This window comes from Sesamum indicum, linkage group LG2 (genome assembly GCF_026168435.1).
Source record: "Sesamum indicum cultivar Baizhima isolate 11 linkage group LG2, ASM2616843v1, whole genome shotgun sequence".
NCBI lineage: Eukaryota > Viridiplantae > Streptophyta > Magnoliopsida > Lamiales > Pedaliaceae > Sesamum > Sesamum indicum.
In genome coordinates this window covers 3,293,888-3,317,132 of record NC_142658.1, presented here as the reverse complement: position 1 = coordinate 3,317,132, position 23,245 = coordinate 3,293,888, and the positions used below count along the sequence as shown (strand labels likewise).

General features: G+C 35.8%; 1 protein-coding gene and 1 long non-coding RNA gene across 2 annotated transcripts; one reads left to right on the top strand and one right to left on the bottom strand.

Moving 5' to 3' along the window:
* Positions 1-740: 740 nt before the first annotated feature.
* LOC105178667 (uncharacterized) lies at positions 741-13,810 on the top strand. The gene is made up of 39 exons (XM_088877658.1): positions 741-978; positions 1,129-1,217; positions 1,626-1,725; positions 1,861-1,968; positions 2,330-2,446; positions 2,894-3,044; positions 3,234-3,481; positions 3,664-3,852; positions 4,208-4,284; positions 4,391-4,508; positions 4,895-4,978; positions 5,062-5,157; positions 5,287-5,388; positions 6,173-6,241; positions 6,353-6,448; positions 6,522-6,629; positions 6,736-6,849; positions 7,121-7,204; positions 7,472-7,600; positions 7,999-8,197; positions 8,335-8,478; positions 8,598-8,641; positions 8,972-9,055; positions 9,166-9,234; positions 9,325-9,401; positions 9,818-9,887; positions 10,109-10,258; positions 10,752-10,817; positions 10,935-11,079; positions 11,186-11,250; positions 11,356-11,421; positions 11,713-11,806; positions 11,900-11,936; positions 12,040-12,097; positions 12,195-12,310; positions 12,722-12,784; positions 12,954-13,020; positions 13,102-13,170; positions 13,480-13,810. Exons 1-39 carry the CDS (start codon positions 925-927, stop codon positions 13,564-13,566), a joined length of 3,903 nt encoding a protein of 1,300 aa, XP_088733784.1. The 5' UTR covers positions 741-924; the 3' UTR covers positions 13,567-13,810.
* A 5,519-nt stretch (positions 13,811-19,329) lies between these two features.
* On the bottom strand, positions 19,330-21,953 carry LOC148789110 (uncharacterized). The gene is made up of 2 exons (XR_016064065.1): positions 19,820-21,953; positions 19,330-19,733 (listed from the first exon to the last, which is right to left on the bottom strand). It is a non-coding gene; the product is annotated as an uncharacterized LOC148789110 (long non-coding RNA).
* Between the last annotated feature and the right edge of the window lie 1,292 nt (positions 21,954-23,245).

Here is a 23,245-nt window from a genome sequence, read left to right as displayed (position 1 = left end):
AAAAAATAGCAATATTTATGAAAAAATAAATTTTTATAATTGTTTGTTTATGCTGAAATTATAAAAAAATAAGAAAAGAAAAACTCGATTACCTTAAAGGGAAAGTATAATTTTTTAAGTATTTAATGTAATTTACCGTTTTTGCATTCAATCACTGAGAGACGAGCAATTACTGTCACCAGCTAAGCGTCCTAAATGAACTGAATTAAGTTTTCAGAAAAAGTTTTTAGGTTTCGTTTGGACGGACGTATTTTGATTTGAATGAATAATTTAAAACGAAACATCTTCACATAACTCTACATTAAATGAATTTGAAATTTATCGCAATATTACTAAAAAAGCTTATAATAAAAATCAGAGGATTTTCATTTATTTTTCTTATCATGAATTTAAAACTTTTAACTCCAAATTGATTAATTCAAATTTACCAAAATGCCCAAAAACCCAAATTTGAATTATAAAATTATTTAATTATTAAAAAAACAAAAAACTATCTCTACCAATGGGCAATAGTAAAATGTAATGATACGTAGAGGTGTGAATGGGAAACATTATTCATTACTCCTTACACGACAAAAGGACCGAAAGTAAGGGCATTTTCGTCAATTCCTAATATAATTATTTATTTTTTTTAAAACGTCCTGATTCCGTCCGTCGTCGGATTTTCTTCCTTAAAACTCGCGGCGAGCTTGCATCACTTCAAACTCCCCACTCTCTCTCTCTCTCTCTCTCTCTCTCATATATATATATATATATATATATATACAGCAGTATTTATCTGTGTATGTATATGTTGTATGACTGTATATATATACAACCTTTCACATTGACTCTGGACTCTTTAACTCTCTTGTACTTGTGTATATAACTTGATTGGGGGCTGAGCTTTTGGTTCCCATTTGGATACAAGGTCCATTGCCAGCAATGGGCTATTCGCAGAGGAGGAAAATGAGGGTCTTCCAGCGTTCTGTGTTTACGGTGAGTCACCGGAGAGTTGTGTTTCAGGTGCTTCGGACGCTGCTGTTTCGGTGGTGTTTCTTCGGGTTTCGTTTTTTTTTCTTTTGGTGGGTGGAATTGGAGGAGTGTTGGGTGGAAAACAATTGTGGCTTGATATGGGATTCTTTGCAGGTGTTTTTTGTGGTGGTCGTGGCGGCGGCTATGGTGAATGGGGAGCGGTCTGATACGAGGTTTCTGTTGACGAGTAACGACACTGGGGGGTATGCTTCTTGTCTGTTGGGAAATGGTTATTGATTGTTCAAGTTCATATCTGACAACATTGAAGTGTGTGTGTCTGTGATTTTCTTGCTGTCTTTTATGTGTGTACTCGGGAAAGTGAATCAGTCAGAAGGTTTTGAAAGCCATTTGGAGTCATAGGAGTTGTTTTCCGCAGAATAAAAAAGTGTTTCGTGTTTATGGTTTCTTTTCCTTTTAAAACGTTAGATTTAAGTGAATTTTTCTTTCTCTAAACAAGCAAGTGATATGGAGTTTAGAGGAACAAGTGTTTGTTCTACGGATTATTGGTGTTTGATAGTCATTTTTTTTCTTTCCTGGTTTATCTTCAGTTGCAGCTATTTGCAATCTTGGTTGAACTAGATAAATTGATCACAATTGTTTCTGGTTGTTAGACAAAGACATTCCGAAGATTACTGTGCCATGTACGACATTTGTGGAGCGCGAAGTGATGGTAAAGTGCTGAATTGCCCTGTTGGTTCCCCGGCCGTCAAGGTAGGTAGTGCCAGCTTCATTGGTCGGAACTTACTGTTTCTATATCTGTTGTGCCATGATTATAACTTTGAGTTCTTGATTTCTCATAGGTCTCTGAGTTGGGTTTGTTTAATGTTTTTTTTTTTTTGCTGACAGCCCGATGAATTGCTATCAGCAAAGATTCAAAGTTTGTGCCCCACAATTACCGGAAATGTGTGTTGTACAGAGGCACAGTTCAATACATTGCGAACACAAGTTCAGCAAGTAAGAAATTGAACTCTGTTGTTGATTTTATGATACTGTTCAGCTTTGCCAGTGGCTTGGCTATGGATTTCTTTCGTTCGCTGTATATAGGTTCAGATGGTATTTTAAATTTGAGTTACCAAAGTGTATGAAAGAAAAGATTGGCAATTCTTAAAAGTGTCGATTCTTGTTATCATGCAAATTAACCATCTAGATGTTAATATGTTTCGCAAGAAATGCTGACAGTTAGAAGTGCCAATGTTAAGTTGGACTAGAGTGATTGATGCTCACTTGTGTTGGTCTTTCTTTTTTGTTACTGTTATTTCTATCTTACTTCTGACAACAACAAATGACTTATATTCTCTTAGTTTATTTGTTGCAGGCAATTCCTTTCCTTGTAGGTTGTCCAGCATGCTTGAGAAATTTCTTGAATCTATTCTGTGAGCTTACATGTTCTCCTAATCAGAGTCAGTTTATTAATGTGACTTCTATTGCCAAGGTCAGTAATTCAACTAAATCATTTCTGTAGTTGTGAATCCTGATAATATGATTCTGTTACTTTCGGGAGAAAGACAATTTACTTCCATTCTCTTCATCAATTACCAATTAATTTAACTAGTAACTAAGATATTTTTGCCGATGTCTGTTTCCTAAAACCTTGCTACCTTTTCCCTATACTGGATAATTATGGGAAGAAAACTTTCAGTCATTTTGTGCTCACTCATCAGGGTCATCTTGATTTTGTTTTATTTGATGGTTATGGGAAAACTTACGATCATTTTGAGCTCACTAAAATTCGTTTTAGTCCATGTCATCTTACATCCGTATGTTTTAGCTCTTCAGAAAGTGAATGTAGCTCATATTCTAACATCAGACATCTGATATGAATTACTTTGTTAGATCCTAAGACATTAATTCTCTCCTTTTCCTGATGTCCTCTGTCCAGGTTGGTAGCAATTTGACTGTTGATGGAATCGACTTTTACATAACTGACACTTTTGGTCAGGGAATGTTTGAATCCTGCAAAGATGTAAAATTTGGTACAATGAATACTCGAGCCATAGAATTTATTGGTGCTGGTGCCAAAAATTTCAGAGGTAAGCTTTTTAGTCGGGTACTGTTAGCAGCATGAATCATGGAACTAAACATCATCATTGAACTGCCTAAGTTACCTGAAATTGTCACAGAACTCTATGCTTTCTTTCTTTCTGATTTTTTTTTTTTAATATATTGTGATCTTTTCCTTGGATCTGGAGAGCTTGCTAATCAGTGATTATGTATGGCAGAATGGTATGCATTTATCGGTAGACGGGCAGGGCTTGGGGTACCAGGATCACCATATGCTATCAACTTTTTGCCATCTGCCCCAGAGTCATCAGGAATGATACCTATGAATGTGTCCACATATTCATGTGGGGACACTTCTTTAGGCTGCTCATGTGGTGATTGTCCTGCTTCTGCAGTCTGTTCAAATTCTGCTCTTCCTCCTCCTCCCAAGAAAGGTTCTTGTTCAGTGAGAATAGGTTCTCTAAAGGTGAGAAAATTTAGTTTAGATGGCTAAGCTCATTCTTTCTGTGGACCTTCATTTTTGAACCTGTAAATGCCTCATAATTCAAGATTGACATGATACAAAAGTTTGATAAGCTATTTTCACTAGTCTTCTTAGTTATTTGAATTACTTGAACTTAATGTGTTTCCATTTATTCGTAAGTGCAGGCAAAATGTGTTGAGGTTGCAGTAGCAATACTGTACATTATACTCGTCTCTGTATTTCTCGGCTGGGGTTTTGTCCACAGGAAAAGGAACAGGAGTCCTGCATCTAGAACCAAGCCATTAGTTAATGTCCCTAATGGTGGCATCATTCGCCGTGCAAACAGTCAAAAGGATGAGAATATCCCAATGCAGGTGCATACCAATATGAATTTCTAATATGTGATTGCTTTTCTTGTCATGCGAATCTATGTTTTGGAGTATGCATCCCCTACTTTTCTCCCTCACTTGTGAGGTTCTATGGTGCCAAAGTAATGCAGCTGTTACAGCAAGAATGTTTGTTTTCTGGGATCATATATTTCATCAATGCTATGTCAAATGTTTTCTTTTTCTTTTGTCCTTTACCTCATTCTGGAGATTTATACTGTTCTTCATTCTGAAAAAGTCCCATTTGATTCTTGTACTGGTTACATTCAGTCGTCGTGCTGATTTTAGTTGGCAGTTATCCATGCCAATCTCCTTATGGAATCTTGTCATTTGCTTATCTCAGATGCTTGAGGATGTTCCCCAAATTACCAATGGTGTACAGCTTTCTATTGTTCAAGGGTATATGTCAAAGTTTTACAGGTGATTTACAATGTCATCGAGTTAATCATAGTCTTGTGCAAGAATACTGATTTTCTTTTGTTTACTTGAATCTCTTCTGACATGGTTCATTGGCTGTCTGTTTCAGGAGATACGGAACGTGGGTGGCAAGAAATCCAATCCTTGTATTATGCTCCTCAGTTGGCATCGTTTTAGTGCTTTGCTTAGGTCTAATTCGTTTCCAAGTGGAGACAAGGCCTGAGAAGGTATAATAGTTACTAAATTTTATTATGATTGCTTTCATTTGTATCAAAACTACTTCTGTTATTTTTGTACTGACGACAGTCAATCTCCGTGTCCAATCACCTGGAGTTTATGAAGCTCTGCTGTACATCCCTTTATTTGCTTCAATAAAATGAATTCGTAGTAGGATCTCGTAAAACATATTTTCCTAAGATTATTTGGGTGGTTTCCTTGGGTTGATTTTGCTACAATACATGACACGACAAATGTGGTGCCACAACTTGGCCAGGGTAGAGAAAGTTTCGGCATTTGATGTTACCATGTTAAGCCCATTTATTTCTAATGTCTTCCAGTAAGTTTCCGCCTTATCTCTTAAATATAGATAATTTTTGACCTATTACCTCTCCAGTTATGGGTAGGCCCTGGAAGTAGAGCTGCCAAAGAGAAACAATTTTTCGACAGTCATCTTGCTCCTTTTTACCGGATTGAGCAGGTACCTTATATTTATAGTTAATGTTGCTGCATCTTTGTCTGGAACTGTACTCAGATTGAGAATCTAGTGTTGAAACTTTTCAGCTCATAATTGCAACAATTCCAGACACTGTGCATGGAAAAGCACCTAGCATTGTGACAGATAGCAATATCAATTTATTATTTGATATCCAGAAAAAGGTAAAACTTGTTTGCTACCTTCTCTGTAAGTTGGCGAAAATGCATCCCTCTATTTTGGATTTAAAATTCGTTATTCTACAGCAATGAATTAGTTGCTTCATAGAGATTATCTAATATTAACTGTTATAGGTGGATGCTATCAGAGCTAATTACTCGGGTTTGATGATATCTCTTACTGACATTTGCATGAAGCCACTTGGCAATGATTGTGCGACTCAAAGTGTTCTTCAGGTACTATGTTTTCAGAAATCTGAGAATTTCTTGCATATTTCTCCACTCTATTCACATTCCAAGCTACAGAAAGATTCAATTCTGTATCAATCCTAAAAGGAATTGTTTACAAACTAGGAAAGTGGCTGTCTTATCATATCCTTAAAATATACTCATATGTATTTGCTAGAGGATATCACAGATGAAGCAGCTAAATTAGGATCAAGACATGACGAATTTTGCCCCTTAGGACTTAGCTTCTTTGTTTCTCTACTTGACAAGTTGAGCTGCTCATAAAGCGTTTCTTGCCTGCTGAAGGTGTAGTGGGGTACTAGATTTTCGTGTTCTAGTTACTGCATTTCCTCTATCTATCAACATTAAGATCACATTTTCCTTGGGATACTTTAGAATTTTTAATTTCAATTGGAGGCCCTGAGAGCTTGCTATGGTCATGAATGATCTAAAATTCATTGGATTTGAAGCTTAGAGGTCGGTGATTTGCATCTTGAAGACATTAACATGGCAATCACGTCATAAGACACAATAAAGAGCATGACTGTGAATTTCCCGTTCTATTGATTTCAGAAAACCTTTGGGCGACTTAATGGCAAGATGGACCACGTTATTGACTAAACTATATACGCGAACACTATCTATTTTTTAGTAACTTGTCTCCTAGATCTCATTTCTAACTATTCCGTTGGATATTTGTGGTTTGCTGATTCACTATAATGCTTCGAAGCCTGTTTTTTTGTTTTCATGATTGGACTTCTGTATAACTGGCAAATATTTCCTTTGTTTACAGTATTTCAAGATGGATCAGCAAAATTATGACAGCTTTGGGGGTCTTGAACACGTTGAATACTGTTTTCAGGTATTTTTAGTGGTCTCCATCTTTATATATAACATCCAAAGCCCTTCCCTGTCTTTGAACTTTATGCTAATTTGTTGCTAGAGACACTTATTTGTGGTCTATATTTTATAGCATTATACCTCAGCAGATACATGTGCCAGTGCATTTAAAGCCCCGCTTGATCCAAGCACTGCTCTTGGTGGTTTCTCTGGAAATAACTATTCTGAGGTATTGCTTGTACCTCATGTTGGTTGAGTTTGTGTGTATGAAATATATAAACATAACCAGTCATTTCAAACAGGCTTCTGCATTCATTGTGACTTATCCTGTTAACAATGAAATTGATGAAGAAGGAAATGGTACCAAGAGGGCAGTGGCATGGGAGAAAGCCTTTATTCAGCTAGCAAAGGTTCACATTTGTTCGCATATACATTAGTGTGCATATGCGGTCTTTCTTTGCTCCTCATGCTTTATCTAATAAATCCCTGTGATACTTAATCAGTAAAATTATGCAGGAGGAGCTCTTGCCAATGGTGCAATCCAGGAATTTAACACTCGCATTTTCATCAGAAAGCTCTGTTGAGGAAGAATTAAAAAGAGAAAGTACTGCAGATGCTATCACTATTTTGGTAGGGGGCTTTCTCTCTCTCTCTCTCTCTCTCTCTGTATATATATATATATATCTATTTCCGAAATCCCCCAAATCTCCATACAACATATTCGCTCATTTTTCAGTTGCAGAGGAACAACATAATTGCTTATTTGATTGAATCCAACTCATGCCTCTATTATATTTTGTATTTCCCCAACTAGTTCGTCAATATAATACAAAATCCATTTTCAAAGAATATAAGATATGGGATGGTATTGTCAGCTCTTACATTTATTTTTCTGTTTCAGATAAGCTATCTTGTCATGTTTGCTTACATATCCTTGACTCTGGGAGATGCTCCTCGTTTCTCTTCCTATTATATCTCCTCTAAGGTATGATTTAACAGATAGCCTTTGTTTCCATGGATATTTAAAATTTTCTTACGCATCTAAAAAAGTATATCCCCCCTCGACACACACACACACACATTTTATAAAATTTCTGAGATTTCTGGAAAACAAATCACACAATTTTGTTGTTATTGTTCTGATATTGTGTGTGTATTTTAGCGTTGCTCTGTGAAAATTCCAATTTTCCTACTTTCAAGTATCACCTTGACATTCTCTTATTTGGTTGATACTGCACATATGCTTCCACAGGTATTGCTTGGCCTATCAGGGGTTGTTCTTGTCATGTTATCCGTACTTGGATCAGTTGGATTCTTCAGTGCAATTGGAGTCAAATCAACACTAATAATAATGGAAGTCATTCCTTTTCTTGTATTGGCAGTAAGTTTTGTTCTCGAAGTACTTAACTGTATCTTCTTAACTTTGTCAATTTTCATGCTTTTCGTTCTTCTCCAAAAAGATTTTTCTGTTCAGAATTTTTAAATGATAGTTGTAGGTTTGAGGAAGATTCAATTTTATCAGATGTTCTTGAGCTTTTGTTGCATAACACATTATTCATGTTGAAAAGTTGAACTCAGCAGTGCTAGTCTCTGGTGAGAACAGCTCCAAAACTTGGCATTTCAAACAAATTGGCCAACCATGGATGTGTAATTAGGTTCATAAAATGAGTCTGGCACATTCATCTTCTCAAACAGAGAGGCACCAACATGTGCACAAAATGGATTTGTGTACTGTTTTCTACTCTTGATGCGTTGATTGGCATTTTCCATGATTGTCAGGTTGGAGTAGACAACATGTGCATATTGGTTCATGCAGTAAAGCGACAACAGGTAGAACTGCCTATAGAGGGACGGATTAGTAATGCACTTGTAGAAGTTGGGCCTTCTATAACCCTAGCTAGTCTGGCGGAGGTCTTGGCATTTGCAGTTGGGAGTTTCATCCCTATGCCAGCTTGCCGTGTCTTTTCCATGTTTGCAGGTTGGAACTCTTATCAGTTAAATCTTAATTTTGCATCTTTTACACTATCCAAGAGAGATGCTATCATAGTGACTGCCAAGTAACTATATACCTAATATGTGTTTCTTGTTTAACTCTTATGCACCCATTGTTTGCAGCACTGGCTGTTCTCTTGGATTTCCTACTTCAAGTCACTGCATTTGTTGCCTTAATTGTTTTTGACTTCCTAAGAGCTGAGGATAACAGGATCGATTGTTTTCCTTGTATCAAAGTATCTGGTTCGAATGCGGAGCTGGAGAAAGGTACTTTTGGGGAATCTCGTTGAGCAATATGCTTTTTCTTTTGGTCATGCTATCTTATTGCATGCCTATTATATGATAAAAACACAAAGCTAAAGTAAAGACTGCTTGTGAAATTGTAGGCAGCCATCAGCAGAAACTCGGATTGCTTGCTCGATATATGAAGGTAAGAGATGGGCTTGATTCTTTCTTTTGTCTAATTAATATGCATCCTTGTGAAGAATCTGGCATGCATTCAAGGACTATATCCTTAGTTCGTGCAAGATGTAAAAGAACAGGATAAATACAGAATTTTCTTATTCTTTCCTTTTATTTTGAGTGAACTTCAGGTACCTTAAAATCTCTCGAAATTGTGGATGGGTTTTGAGAACTGGGTTATTGATAGTTTCTAGTTGATAAAAATCCGATCTGTGGTGTTTGGTTTCTAATGACTGTAAGCTCTGACATTTATGTTTTTTCTTTGTCGTACAATAACCCGTGATTTCCCTTTGTCTAGGAAATTCATGCTCCCATTCTGAACCTTTGGGGTGTAAAACTGCTGGTTGTCTGTGCTTTTAGTGCATTTGCGCTGGCAAGCATAGTAAGTTGTAGCACTACCTTTTTCCCATTCTTTTAATGTATGGTTCATATGTCTTAGTAGTTATTTCATTTGTGGTCCAAAGAGTTAATTTTCTTTATTGACTGATCAAGGCGTTATGTCCAAGAATTGAACCTGGTTTAGAACAGCAAATTGTTCTTCCTCGAGACTCGTATCTTCAGGTCTTAATCACTTACCATTTTGTATTATGGTATACACCTTTTGTTCATTCTTTAGAAACCTTATACTCGTAGTTATATTCATTCCTGCAGGGTTACTTTAATAATCTCGCTGAATATCTAAGAATTGGTCCGCCACTCTACTTTGTGGTGCAAAACTACAATTTCAGGTCTGTCATTTGTCCTCAATATGATGCTTATTTCTTGGGAATTCATTTTTGATGTCCCTTCAGGGAATGTGCTTCTATAGACTTGAAATTTCATTCTTCACTCGTACGTCTGTGGAAATATCCACCCATCTCGGACATCATCAGAGCATAAACAGAAAAGATAAAGAAAGAGAAACGTGGTTATGGCTATTTCCTTGTGTGTTGGTATTCCTCCATATGATAAAGAGGTTTGACTGCGGGAGCGAGATGCTTACATCATCTATCTGGGAAATAGTAAATGAGTTTATGCATTTCCACGGCCTTCTAGAGACAACATGAACTACGTTGCTTTCTGCTGTACTTAAAGTTCTTAACTACTTGTAGACTTTTATTTCGTAATGAATTTCTTATTATGCCCATCTTTTTTGTTTCTTCAGTTCAGAATCAAGACAAACAAACCAGCTCTGTTCCATCAGTCAGTGTGATTCCAATTCTCTTCTAAATGAGGTAAATCCATTGTATTAAGACACAGCTACTTTCTAATCATTACAATATCAGATAGTTGTTGGCCACTGGGAGAGAAATTGGGCTTTTGTCCAGTCTCTCATGCACACACTCTGTATTTCACTATATTCCTCGGTCATAGGATATCCCTAAGTTTCATGTCTGGATAGGTTTAATTTCTTTGAAGTTACTATTTCTAACTTGAAACTTCCTGTATTCTGCAGATTGCAAGAGCATCCTTAGTACCAGAGTCGAGTTATATAGCTAAACCTGCAGCTTCATGGCTTGATGATTTTCTTGTTTGGCTCTCTCCTGAAGCTTTTGGGTGTTGTCGAAAATTCACAAACGGGAGCTACTGTCCTCCTGACGATCAGGTCCCCAATACGCTCAGATATTGATTTGTTATTTCATCTTAAATATACAAACTTGTTTTCACTAATTATATTGCCTCTGAATAGCTTTTCTTTTGTCAGTTGAGTTCACATTTCATTGGTTTTCAAAGATTTTTCATAATTCAACTATGATAAGACATGTTGCTAGTTCTCTCGAGATAAATAATTTTAAGATTCTAAAAAGTTTTAGACAGATGATGTCAAAGTCATATAAATCACAGAAAAACCAGGATAAAGAGTATAGTTTTAGGTAATTTTTTTTTTCTACTTTCCACCTTAGTATACGCTCACTAGAACAGAATAATTGTGTGTTCATGTCACCAAATTCTTGTAAAATATGCAATTTTTTGGGGTAAAGCTGAGTGGGTTTCGTAAGTTATTGCTCTTTCAAGCTGTGCGATAATCCTCCTCTTGTTTTCTTAAAAATTGTATGTGACCTTTGCAGTATATCTGATGGAACATTTTTCTGTTTCAGCCTCCTTGTTGTTCGTCAAGTAGTGGTTCTTGTGGACTCAGCTCAGTGTGCAAGGACTGTACAACGGTAACTTAACCATCTTCCCCCCCCCCCCCCCCCCCGAAAAAAAAAATGGACAAATTGGTGAGGCAAAGAGAAAATGACTTTTGGTTGAAAATAGTGACTAACACGGGTATTTTTCAGTGTTTCCGACACTCAGAGTTACAAAACGATCGTCCATCCACTGAACAATTCAGGGAAAAGCTGCCATGGTTCCTTAGTGCTTTACCTTCCGCTGATTGTGCTAAAGGTGGAAATGGGGCGTATACAAGCAGCGTCGAACTCAAAGGTGGAAATTTGGATAATCATGTTTCTTGCCGAACTTTGTGAAATTTACTAAGCCCAAAGCTATTTCTGTCTCTAAAAGTTGTGATTTTATAACCATATGTTGTTAGGCTATGAGGATGGAATAATACGAGCATCAGCATTTCGGACATACCACACTCCCCTTAACAAACAGGTAATCATTTTTTGCAAGTTTGTGTGATGATCTTTTATTCTGTTATGTTGTTGAAACACGTAATGAGTATGACTTGCCGCTATTTTACATTTTTACTGTTTCCAGATTGACTACGTAAACTCAATGCGGGCTGCACGAGATTTTAGTTCGAAAATGTCTGAATCTTTAAAGGTAATTCTTCTGGAGAAGAGTTGTACCTTGAGGATAATTAGTTTAAACATTTATTCTCAAGCTGGGTGGTCTTGATTTCTCTCTGCTGCACTTTTATTTAGCAGTTCACTTCATTTTGTATTTTCATGAAAATTTTTTTAGCAATCCTAAGAATTTCCTACTTTACAGATTCTGCAATTATAACCAGTTAGCAAAGCTAGTATGTTTACGGTCCATTGACTTCTCTGCTAGTATAAAGAATCCCTTGCGGTGGTGTTATCGTTCTGCTGACATTTGATTTTGCTGGTACAGATTGATGTCTTTCCATATGCCGTCTTTTATATGTTCTTCGAGCAGTACCTTAATATATGGAAGACAGCTCTGATCAACCTCGCTATAGCTATTGGTTAGTTCTTTTTACGCTTCAATCAACTTGGGCCGGTGCATTTTCTTCGGGCTAAACTCTTAAGATATCTCGTTTCTTTTGACAATTTAACAGGTGCAGTTTTTGTTGTTTGCTTGGTTATCACATGCAGGTCAGTATTTTTCTCTTGCTATGTGAATATCATCCTTACTCCTTCGTCCAATTATTGTATTTCATTCAGTTCCTATTTTCATTTTATTCTTTTTTGTGTTTAGTTTCTGGACTTCAGCAATAATTCTACTCGTTTTAGTGATGATCGTTGTGGATCTTTTGGTACGTTTTTCTTTCTTTCTAATGATTCATATACCAGTTGGAAAAAGAAAGGTCTAAAATTCTAGCATGCTTTCATTTATAAAACGTCTCCTTTCAGGGTATAATGGCAATCCTAAATATCCAACTGAACGCGTTGTCCGTTGTGAACCTCGTGATGTCGGTGGGTATCGCCGTTGAGTTCTGTGTGCATATCACTCATGCTTTCTTGGTGAGGTTTCTCTTCTTATTTTCTCAATATTTATCCCTTTTTTTTCCATGTCTTAATATTATAATCTTTTTCCTTCTTTGAATTCGCATGCACAGGGGACTAAGAAAACAGAATTAGCACATGTTAGGACGGAAATCAGACACATGTCAATAATGTTTTGTTGCTTTATCTAGTATTTAGGGGGAAAAGAAAGCGGGCGCTAACAAACAATTGATAAAATCCACATGAATATTTTTGGTTAACATGAATTTTCGATGCTTAGCACACTATATCTATAATGCATACTTGCTTGTCGGATAAAAATTGTATCAATCATCCAACACTAAGAAGTCTGTAATATTTGCAAAAAGCTATTGAAAGGTTTGTTAATATAGTTGATTTAATGATCCCTGAATTACGTTGTTATGTCAGGTGAGCAGCGGAGATAGGAATCAACGGATGAAAGAAGCTCTGACAACCATGGGGGCTTCAGTATTCAGGTTCGAGTTTTCCCTTCTTAGTCGAAGAAGCTTTTGTTCAGTTGATATTCTCTTTAATATTACTCTATCGACTACTCTTGTCTTCCGAGTGTTCTGTTTCTCTCCCATATTGATACCGGTAACTCCTCGACTCAAAGCTGTTAAAAAATGATTTCACTTTTTCGTGCAGTGGAATCACACTAACAAAGCTTGTTGGAGTGCTTGTTTTGTGCTTTTCGAGGACAGAAGTTTTTGTGGTATGCGATCTTGCTATCTAAAGGCTTGTATATCAAACAACGCATTTCGTTCTACTTCTAATGTTATTCTCCGGTTTGCAGGTTTACTATTTCAAAATGTATCTTTCATTGGTGCTTCTTGGTTTCTTGCACGGCCTCGTCTTTTTACCTGTAAGATTCATACCCTTCGTACCCGTTTATCTGTCTTATGAATGAAACGGAGATGTCCCTCGGCCGTTTTTTGCAAACTTTAACTCAGGGATTTGGACATATTTTGAAGAAAGAATTCCCTCTATTTCATGAAAATATACATTATAATTTTGCAATCCAAGATCGGTATTGGAATTTTTCAAGATCGATGAGTTTCTGTTATATATGCTCGAAATTCATGGGAGGTTTATGAAAATTATCTTTACAATCTATTCAGATTTTGACCTTCTGAATGTTGGAACGATCGATGATTCCTCTGTTTTTCTGTAGGTGATATTGAGCATGTTTGGTCCACCATCGAGGTGTGTGCTAATAGAGAAGCAAGATGACCGGCCGTCTACATCGTCGCAGTTTTAGTTTATTGTTGATGCATTAAAAAAATTTCTTTTTTGTTATATTTAATTTTGATAGGGATCACAGTTTTCATTTTCCTCCTCTTAAATTTTTCATAGATAGGTAAACTTGGATGTAGAAATAGGTAGAAATCTACTTAGTTGTGATAATTATGTCGTGCAATTGTAAAGTTGATTTGCCATTCTTCCTTTGAGAAATATGTAGGAGGAAAACCATATCTACTTACTTATATTGCAATTTGCATGAAGTGCAAAAGTCTCATATGGCTGAACCAGTCATCTAATCATCCATAGGTGGGGTTATTATAAATCTCATAGGACCATAAGGAGGCTTAAGATTGGGAGTTCCCCAATTAAAATCAAAGATTCTTCACATGGCACCCACGGGGACTTAAGTGGCAACTACGCAAAACCTTTAGAGGTCCCTCTCACAGAATGAGATAAGGACTAGTAGCACCCTAAGGGATACGTGGTTTCCTCAGGGAGAAGTATTATAAATCTTAGTAGATTTGAAGTTTGGCTGGGAGAGGCCTTCTCATCAACCTTCCTGAAAATTCGAGAAGGCATTTTTATCTCCCAATTGATACACAACAGACTCCAACAGTCCCCCGAATTTGAGGGGATCCTTCAGCTACCCCCCCTCAAGTCCGAGGGAATCCAATCGTTGGGGACTCTGCACCATCTGAGGGGGATTTAGCATTACCTAACAAGTTTGAGGCCATACTCCCCTAGATTTGTGATCTTTTCTAACAATCTTGTAATTGCTTATAAATAGGGAGCTCCTCTAGTGGGAGAAGGACATGATGAGACAGACAAATTCACACCTTCATATGTTTTGGCATATTCTTCACTTTGAGCCCCATACTACAACCTTCACGTTTTTTGCTACCATGTTAGTTTAAAGAAGCATTGTAAGTTTGTACTTATAACTTTAATTTCATATCAAGCTATTTATAATTATATACAAAATTGAGCAATCTCACTCTTTTCTTTACTCGTTTGATAATTTTTACCTTCTAACACTTATTTTACCATTTTCCACTCTAAGTGGACCTATCACTGCATTTTTTGCTTGCATCATTTATTTCATACATACGTTTCTTACACGCATCATATCTAATATAAGACAATAAGAAGAATAATGACGATAAAATATGTAATTAATGTGGCATCCTAAGTTGGATTATTTTCATCTACTGAATTATCTTGAATATTTTTATTAGATTTTGATCTGATCATTTAATAAATTATATTCTTTTTATTGTTTATCACATACACATAAAATTCATTTAGCCAATTCAAAAATAAAAAAAAATAGTTTATTTATTGTTTAAACACAAAATGTTATTTTATTTGTTTTGAAGAAATTAGTCTGAATTGATTTCTGAAATATATATATATATATGTAATATAAATCAATAAGACCCTTTTTTTATGTTTAAATGATAAATAGTATTATCTACTTTTATTTTTAATGGGTAGAAAAATCTATATTTTGCTGATAAATGATAAAAGATTACTATTCCTCAACCTATCGAATCAAAATCAAATTAATAATGTAAAATAAAATTAAGGGTTAATTACACTCACATTCCCTGAGATTTAATGTAATTATACTAAAATTTTTTAAATTTGAAAAATCATATCCAACACATCTGAAGTTAGCTTCCATCTAACAAATATCGGATAGTAAAATTTCACCTAATTTGCTGATATTATTAAAAAAATTGGATAAAAATTTAAATTTACCCCGATTGAATTATTTAATTTATTACAAATCAAATAATTTTTTTTGTGACCAAATTATTCTAATATATCGTCATACGTTTATGCATATAGGAGGTATATCTTCATTGTTGTAGGGATAGTTTATTTAAGAAAAAAATTATTTGACCCACACTAAGTTAGTAATAAGTTAATCGAGGGTAAATATCTATTTTCATATAGTTTTTTTATTAATATAAAATAAATTAAATAAATTTTAATTAACAAAGGGACCTATTTGTTAGACAGATGCGAATTTTAGGTGTATTAAATATAATTTTTTAAATTACGAGAATTTAAATATAAATACACCAAACCTCTAGAGAGAAGAGTGTCATTAATTATCTTTTTAACTTTTATCATTCTTATTGTTTTATACACTAGAAAAAAAAATTATTGACTACAATATAAATGAATATGATTAAAAATTATGATAAATCGCTATTACTAATCACAGTTAAATAAAATTTATCTACAAAATAATTTTTTTTCATTATGAAAAAATTATTTGTCACATTTAAGAGCCATAAGAAAAATAGTTGCTATGACTTTTAGCATAGCAAATATTTTAGCCAGTCTTACAAAACCCATAGTCAACAATCGTTGCATGGCCACAATAAAAAATTAGGGCAAATTGCAATTTTCGTCCAGTTTCTTAAGGGCGGTGGCGTTTCCAGTTCAGGTCTTTTTCAAAATAGTATAGTAGAACAGTAATTAAAAAAAATTGGCAATTTTAGGACAAATTACCCTAAATCAGCCGAAATTGTGCACGTTTGGGGCACGTGAGCGTCTGAAAATTGGGGAAAGCATACATGTCCGGTGATACCGCTTACATGTAAAAAAAAAAAGGGGGGCCAAACATGACGTGGCAAAGCTGATGTGGGAAAAAAGGCCACGTTAGCTTGCCAATGTGGAAAGTGTTCGAGGGAAAACAGTCAGCACGTCTTTCTCACGTGCCGTCGTCTTCTCACCTCTTTTACAGAGTGGGGTAAAGAAAGAGGGGTAAATTTCCCCAGCCAAATCCCTAAATTGTAAAGAAAGAAAAAAGAGTAAAAACACAATTACTGGACTTTAGCACGAAGGAAAATGAGTTTTCACAGCTGTAAAATCGATTGTGGGAAGATGGTCGTCATTCGCGCAGACAGGCATGTGAATATGCCACCGCCTGCTTATCGTAAGTGGTTCCTCCATTTTTTTTTTGTTATTTTGCTTGCATTGTGCTTAGTGCTCTCAAAAATAGTATTTAAAGAAAATAAATTTGGTATTGTGAAAAGGGGAAACATTGTCTCCTGCTGTTTTGTTGTTTTGTGTGTGTGTGTCTGTTTTTTTTTTTTTTTTGTATTGCTATTTTGTAAAGGGGAAACGTGGCCCCCCATTAAATTGCTATTATAATGTTGGTGTGTTGTTATTGCTATGTTGCTTCGGTTTCTTTTTTTTGTATGCTCTTTTTACAGACCCTGAAACAGAATCTATAACAGTAGCTGTGTTCTATGGTTGTGAACTTAGAAACATGCCTATTGCAGCTTGCATTGTGGGGATTAATGATGAAAATGGGCAGAACAGATTTGAAAAGTTCTATGTTTGTTTCAGTGCTTTGAAGCAGGGATTTTTGGGAGGTTGTAGGCCTATTATATGTGTAGATGGTTGTCATTTGAAGGGACCTCATAAGGGAATATTGCTAACTGCTGTCGGGGTGGACCCGAATAATAACTTGTACCCCATTGCATATGTTGTGGTCTAGAGGGAGTCTACAGACACATGAGAATGGTTCTTAACGGTGCTGAAACAGGATGTGTGTATTCAGAGGCACAGTGAATACACTTTTATGTCAGACAAACAGAAAAGACTTTTACAGGCTTTTCAAAGTGTCTTTCCTAATGCTGCACACAGGTTTTGTGTAGGAAATTTACACAATAATTTCAAGATTGCGGGTTTTAGGGGTCTTGCATATAAAAATGCAATGTGGAAAGCAGCAAGAGCAAGCACAATGGGGGAGTTTAAACTAAGAATGGAAGAGATAAAGAAGTTAGATGAGAAAGCTTTTGATTGGTTGAATTAAAAGCCCCCAAGTGAGTGGAGTAAGTCACATTTTACTGAATTGCCAAAATGTGATATGTTACTTAATAATTGTTGTGAAAGCTTCAATGCAAACATAATGGATGCAAGAAATAAGCCTATTCTTACAATGCTAGAATGGATAAGGGAATATCTAATGCGAAGGTTGCAAGAAAACAGGGAAAAAGCATCCAAGAAGTGGAAAGGAACTCTGTGCCCCAAAATTAAAAAGTTGCTGCAGAAACACATTGATAAAATTGGTGACTGCATCCCTATTAAGGCCAATGATAGATACTATCAAATTTCATGTTATGATGGGAGTCAGTTCTTAGTGGATTTGGAGAGGAGAACATGTACATGTAGATTGTGGCAGTTGTTAGGAATCCCTTGCAAGCATGCATGCAGTGCAATTTTTAATCAAAATTTGCAGCCTGAAGAGATGGTTCACCCTTACTACAATGTGGATACATACAAGTCAGTGTATGAACCTGCTACAATACCAATCAGTGGTGAAATGCTGTGGGCTGAGACAGACTTCATTCCTCCGTTGCCTCTAAATTTTGGACGGGGTCCTTGAAGACCTGCTGGAGCAAGAAATAGAGAGCCTGATGAAGGTAAAGAAAAAGATGGAAAGAAAAAGCAGAAGAAACAGATTAAACTCAGAAGGCAACATGTCAAACACCACTGCAAGATATGTGGTGAAGAGGGGCATAATGCAAAGGGATGTGCCTTATATAAGGACATGCAAGAACCTGGGCTTGATGAGATTGAAATGAATGCATTGTTTTCAAAGGTACCTCAATATTCACTTTTATTTCTATACATAATCTGTTGTATACATATAAACTAATGTACTCTTTTGTATATTAATTTTCATTTTCAGGCAGGTTCATCGTCCACAAGCACTACAAGGAAGAGGAAACATTATGTCTATGAAGATCCAAATAGGGTAAGTATGCTCATTTTTTTATGGGTGTTTAATCATATTGTACAAATTGGTTGACCGTGTGTTCAATGATATTGAATTAGGTGACTATGCCTGCTAGTGATAGTTGAGTAAATGATCAACCACCAATTTTACCTCCAATTGTGGAACAACATGAGCCAATGCAGCATGATGTGGAGCCAGAAATACTGACAGAACCTGGCCCTACACCCAACTCCACCATGTGTTCAAGGGCCTACAATGTACGAACAATTGTAGATGGCCAACACAAACATGTCATTCTGACCCCAAGTGACATTGCAACTGAGACTCAACATCAGGGCACCTCCTCTAATGACTGGTACCAGTTTCATGCCCTCCTTTTCAAGCAGGCCAGCAGCTCCTATTTCCAAGACAATAGTGAAGGAGCATGGGAGAAAGTGGGTTGACATCTCTAGCTGGCCTTCCCAAAGTTCTGAGGATCACGGGCAAAAGTAGTTTTTGTGCACTTGCTTTTGTGAATCAGTTTTTGTGTTGGGGTGGTAGGAATGGAGTTTTTGTGGATAGTGTTTGTGAAATGTCATGAAGTCAAATACATTGCAATGTAAGAATTCTTGGCAGAAATTATGAGTTCTGTTTTCTGTTTGCAGAAATTATGTTTGCAGAAATTATGAGTTATGAGTTATCCATTACTTTTCTGTTTGCAGAAATTATGAGTTATGTTTTCTGTTTGCATTGGTTGCATTGTGCAAGTGAAGTGAAATGCCATGAAACAGGGGTATTTGAGTGTTCTGTTTTTGTTTGCATTGTTGAAGTTTTGGTGTGCAGAAATTTTTCCAGAAAGTATGTATATTACAGTCCAAATGGTAACATGAATTTTTTGTTTGGTTTGCAGGAAATGTTGAAGTTTTGGTTTGCAAGAAAAGTAATGTGCAGAAATTTCATTACACATAACCAAATGGTAACATATGAATTTGTAATATAATTAATTGAAAGATGAAACTAAATACTAAATACTAAATATAATACAATACATTGAAACAGGGGAAAATTCCATTACACATAACCAAATGATTACATATGGATTTTGTGATACAAGTACTTCAAAAATACCAAATACAATACATTCAAAGCCTAACCATCTTCTTCATCTTTTACACCCTACTAAGCCTAACCATCTTCTTCATCTTCTACACCCTACATTTTTCTTGTTGCTTCTTCGAACACAATCAAACACTCACCCAAATGCACATTATGCAAACAACCAACAAAACAACTGTCTGTCTCCAAAGTCTTCCATGCCTGAAATTTAGTTTCAAAATTTCAGCTTCCATTTCATTCTTCTTGCGCAATAAACCTGGGATAATTGTACGCGCCCTTCTACACATTGGAGGGTCCTCCCAATAAAAAAAACCACACCCACCCATCTACAATCAGTTAAGAAAATAAGAAAAATATAATGAGGAGAAAATTCAGCAAAGTGGAGATGAACAAAAAAGAAAAACAAACTTACATTGTAGTTTTTACATGAATGAAATCTCCTTCCAGGATTGATCTCAGTCCATGAGGTCCGAAGCACTGCCCTCTTTCCACAATAGCAATCGACAAGAGATGAAATGCTGCTCATTTCAATTTCTTGCTCAATTTCTCCTTAAATCGTGCCTTGGGAGCGAATTTTTTCTTGCATGGCAAAGATTATGGGTAAGCTGTGAATGCGTTTTGCAGAGCAAAAAGAGCGATTTTAATAGGCAAGCTGACATGACCTTTTTTTCCACGTCAACTTTGCCACGTCATGTTTGGCCCCCCTTTTTTTTACACGTGAGCGGTATCACCGAACACGTATGCTTCCCCCAATTTTCAGACGCTCACATGCCCCAAACGTGCACAATTCCGGCTGATTTAGGGTAATTTGTCCTAAAATTGCCAAATTTTTTAATTACTGTTCTACTATACTATTTTGAAAAAGACCTGGACTGTAAACGCCACCGCCCCTAAGAAACTGGACGAAAATTGCAATTTTCCCAAAAAATTATTTGTTACAAATATTTATTATTAACCAACCGATATGTTTCATGATTACAACCGCCATCGAATGCAATAATAAGACTTGGGGAAAAATGCAAGCTACCTTGCTGTGATATGGGTAGTGTGCAAAATATTCCCTATGAAATAAAAAAAATATCAAATTACTTTATTATATTCTTAAAATTTAAGCAATTTACCCCTTACAGAGGTGTGTAGTGCACTCACCCCTCTTGCAACTGTGCATGATTTTTTTAAAAATAAAATATTATTTTTATATAATATATTATATGTAAAATTTTAATAATTTTAATATAACTAAATATTTATTAAAAACTAAAATACTAGTTTTCATATAAAATATATAATATTTTTTTTCTTTAAAAAAGACCCCACCCCCGCCCTTTCCCCCCTTAGTCTACCACCTCAATCTCCATGACCGTTGCCGTCCTCCACCTCGCCGCGCTTCCCTCCCCCGTCCCTTTCCTTGTAGCTGTGCCCAAACAACCTTTTCCAACTTGCCGTCGCTGCACCCAAACCCCCTCCCCAACTTGCCCTTGTTGCCCTTTCTCTCTCTCTCTCTCTCTATATATATATATAGGTATAATTATATATTAATTCATTACATATAATGTACTTTTAAATTAACATTTATATATATATATATTAGGTAAATTTAAAATTATAAATTTAGACCTTTGATTTTGGGTTGAGTAAGATCTAAGCCATTGATCTATAATTGAATTTGAACATTTGATTTAAATAAGATCCAATGATTTTTAAATAATTCAAATTCAATATAATAAAAAAAATAAGTAAAAAGCGCGTGTATTATGGAAAACCATGTGAGGAGGTAAATTAATTGCTCTATCACAAACACAGAAAAATAATTTGGTATATTTTCACAGGGGGTAATTTGTATTAAATTCATAAGACATAAAGTAAGAAAAACTTGGAGTGAGAAAAGCATCGAGTTGGAAATACAATAAATATGTAAACATATATGTATATATATGGTGTAGAGAGAAGATGAAACTTTTCTTCAATTTTTGAGGTATATTAAACTTTTATGTATTATTTCAAACAAGAATTAATATTTATTCTACACTTATTTACTACAAGAGAATCAACTTCTCTAGATCTTGTGTAGATGTGTATTTATATGGTCAACCCGATCCTATTTTAGATTAAGGAGGTGAAACATCACTGTTGGAGCCCAGAGGAACCTGGAGCGATTGGGTGTAGGGTGGCACAAAACCGTAAGAGATGGGAGGAATGTTTTGAAGCGATTGAGTGTAGAATGGTACAACACCATAGGAGGTTAGAGGAATTGGAGGAATTGGAGGTGGAGGAATTTGGAGCGATGGGATGGAGGGTGGGACAACAGCGATGGGTGGGACAACAACAACCTGGGGCGACTGAGTGTAGAGTTTGTCAAGTTGTTCCATTGATGACGGGAGATCAACGGCGTTGTGTGTTTCTCCCAATTGTCGGCCAGCTTCACATGGCTTCTGCATTATAACCATCACCATGATCAAGAAGATTAAGATAGACTTTTTTAGGAGACCCATTGTTAATTATTGGTGTTGTGGCAATTGCAAAATTAGAGAAATATTGTAGGTGGATGGATGCTTTTAGGTTGCACCATTGACTCTATTTATAGAGGGAAGATGGATGATGACATTTATTAATTAATTAATTACTTTGTATCTTAATATGTGTATATTGAAGTCTTTTGTGGGCTATATATGAATCAATTAATCAATTATATATGAATTAATTAATTAAATAAAAATAAAAATCTCAGATATCCCAATCTCTTCATTTTTTTTTAATTTTTAACTTTTATGTTTTTATTATTTATATTATTTATTAAGTGTGAGTGAGTCAGAATAACTATTTTGGGTTATTAAATCGTATATTAATTAATATATCCACAAACATATTCAGTTTTACGCAAAATGATCACTTTTTTTGAATATTGTATTCTTGCATATTTAAAATTAATAAAAATTATTAGTTCTATTTGAGGCTTAAGTTTACTTTTATGCCTTTCGTATAATTAAGTATGATGCTCATGAAAATTGGTTGGCCCAAAGTGGTCCAGACAATACAAAAAGAAGAAAGAGATCACGAGAGTGTAAAGAAAGACAAACACAAGAAGCCTTAAAGGGACCAGGGTGCACCCAGGAAGTCTAGTCGAGCAGAGCACCCACGAAATCAAGTAGGAAGTGCCCCTAATTAATAAATTAACCAAAAGAGCCCCAACAATGCAGGCCTGAGAAAGCTCAAATCCAAGAAGGCCCAAATGGTCCACAGGGAAGCTTAAAGACTTGAAATTCTCACGCCAAAGTAAAAACTCATATTACATGGGCTCCATGGGTAGATTAGATGGCATCCATGTTGACCTCTCAAAAGGCTCCATAGAATCAAATACAGACCACGCCCCCAATGAGGACACTTAGCGCTTTCAGCCGGAAGTAAGCTTTAGACCCTATAATATTGGGATTCTGGCACTTCGCGAAAAATCGGCATCCTTATTTCCAAAAGATATCCTCAACCATAATAGAATCCAACTGCTCCCGAGGATTGCGGGTCCCCATTCGCCAAGAGTTAACCATTGACCGAATCTGTCGGGGATTCAACCTTATCCAACTATTGGGAGATGACCCCCCAATGAATTCATAAAGAATATTCAACCAATATGAGATAACCATCAATCAAATCCATGGAGGATTTGATCTTATCCAACCAGCAGAGGATTGTATTTAAATTGAGAGCTCTCCTAGAGATAAAAGGCCAACTTTAGCTAAAATCATAATTTTATTCTTACTTGGAGTTTTATACTTTGAACTTCAATTTTCTTCTCTTGCCTATAGATAAAAATGCGTAATTTCACTAATTTATACTCTTTATT

Bases quoted from the DNA above. Each gene is read 5' to 3' on its own strand.
- LOC105178667 (XM_088877658.1), top strand. From the start codon at position 925: ATGGGCTATTCGCAGAGGAGGAAAATGAGGGTCTTCCAGCGTTCTGTG. The intron at 5,158-5,286 runs GTAAAACTTGTT...TAACTGTTATAG, and splicing joins TATTTGATATCCAGAAAAAG to GTGGATGCTATCAGAGCTAA. The intron at 11,807-11,899 runs GTTAGTTCTTTT...ACAATTTAACAG, and splicing joins CAACCTCGCTATAGCTATTG to GTGCAGTTTTTGTTGTTTGC.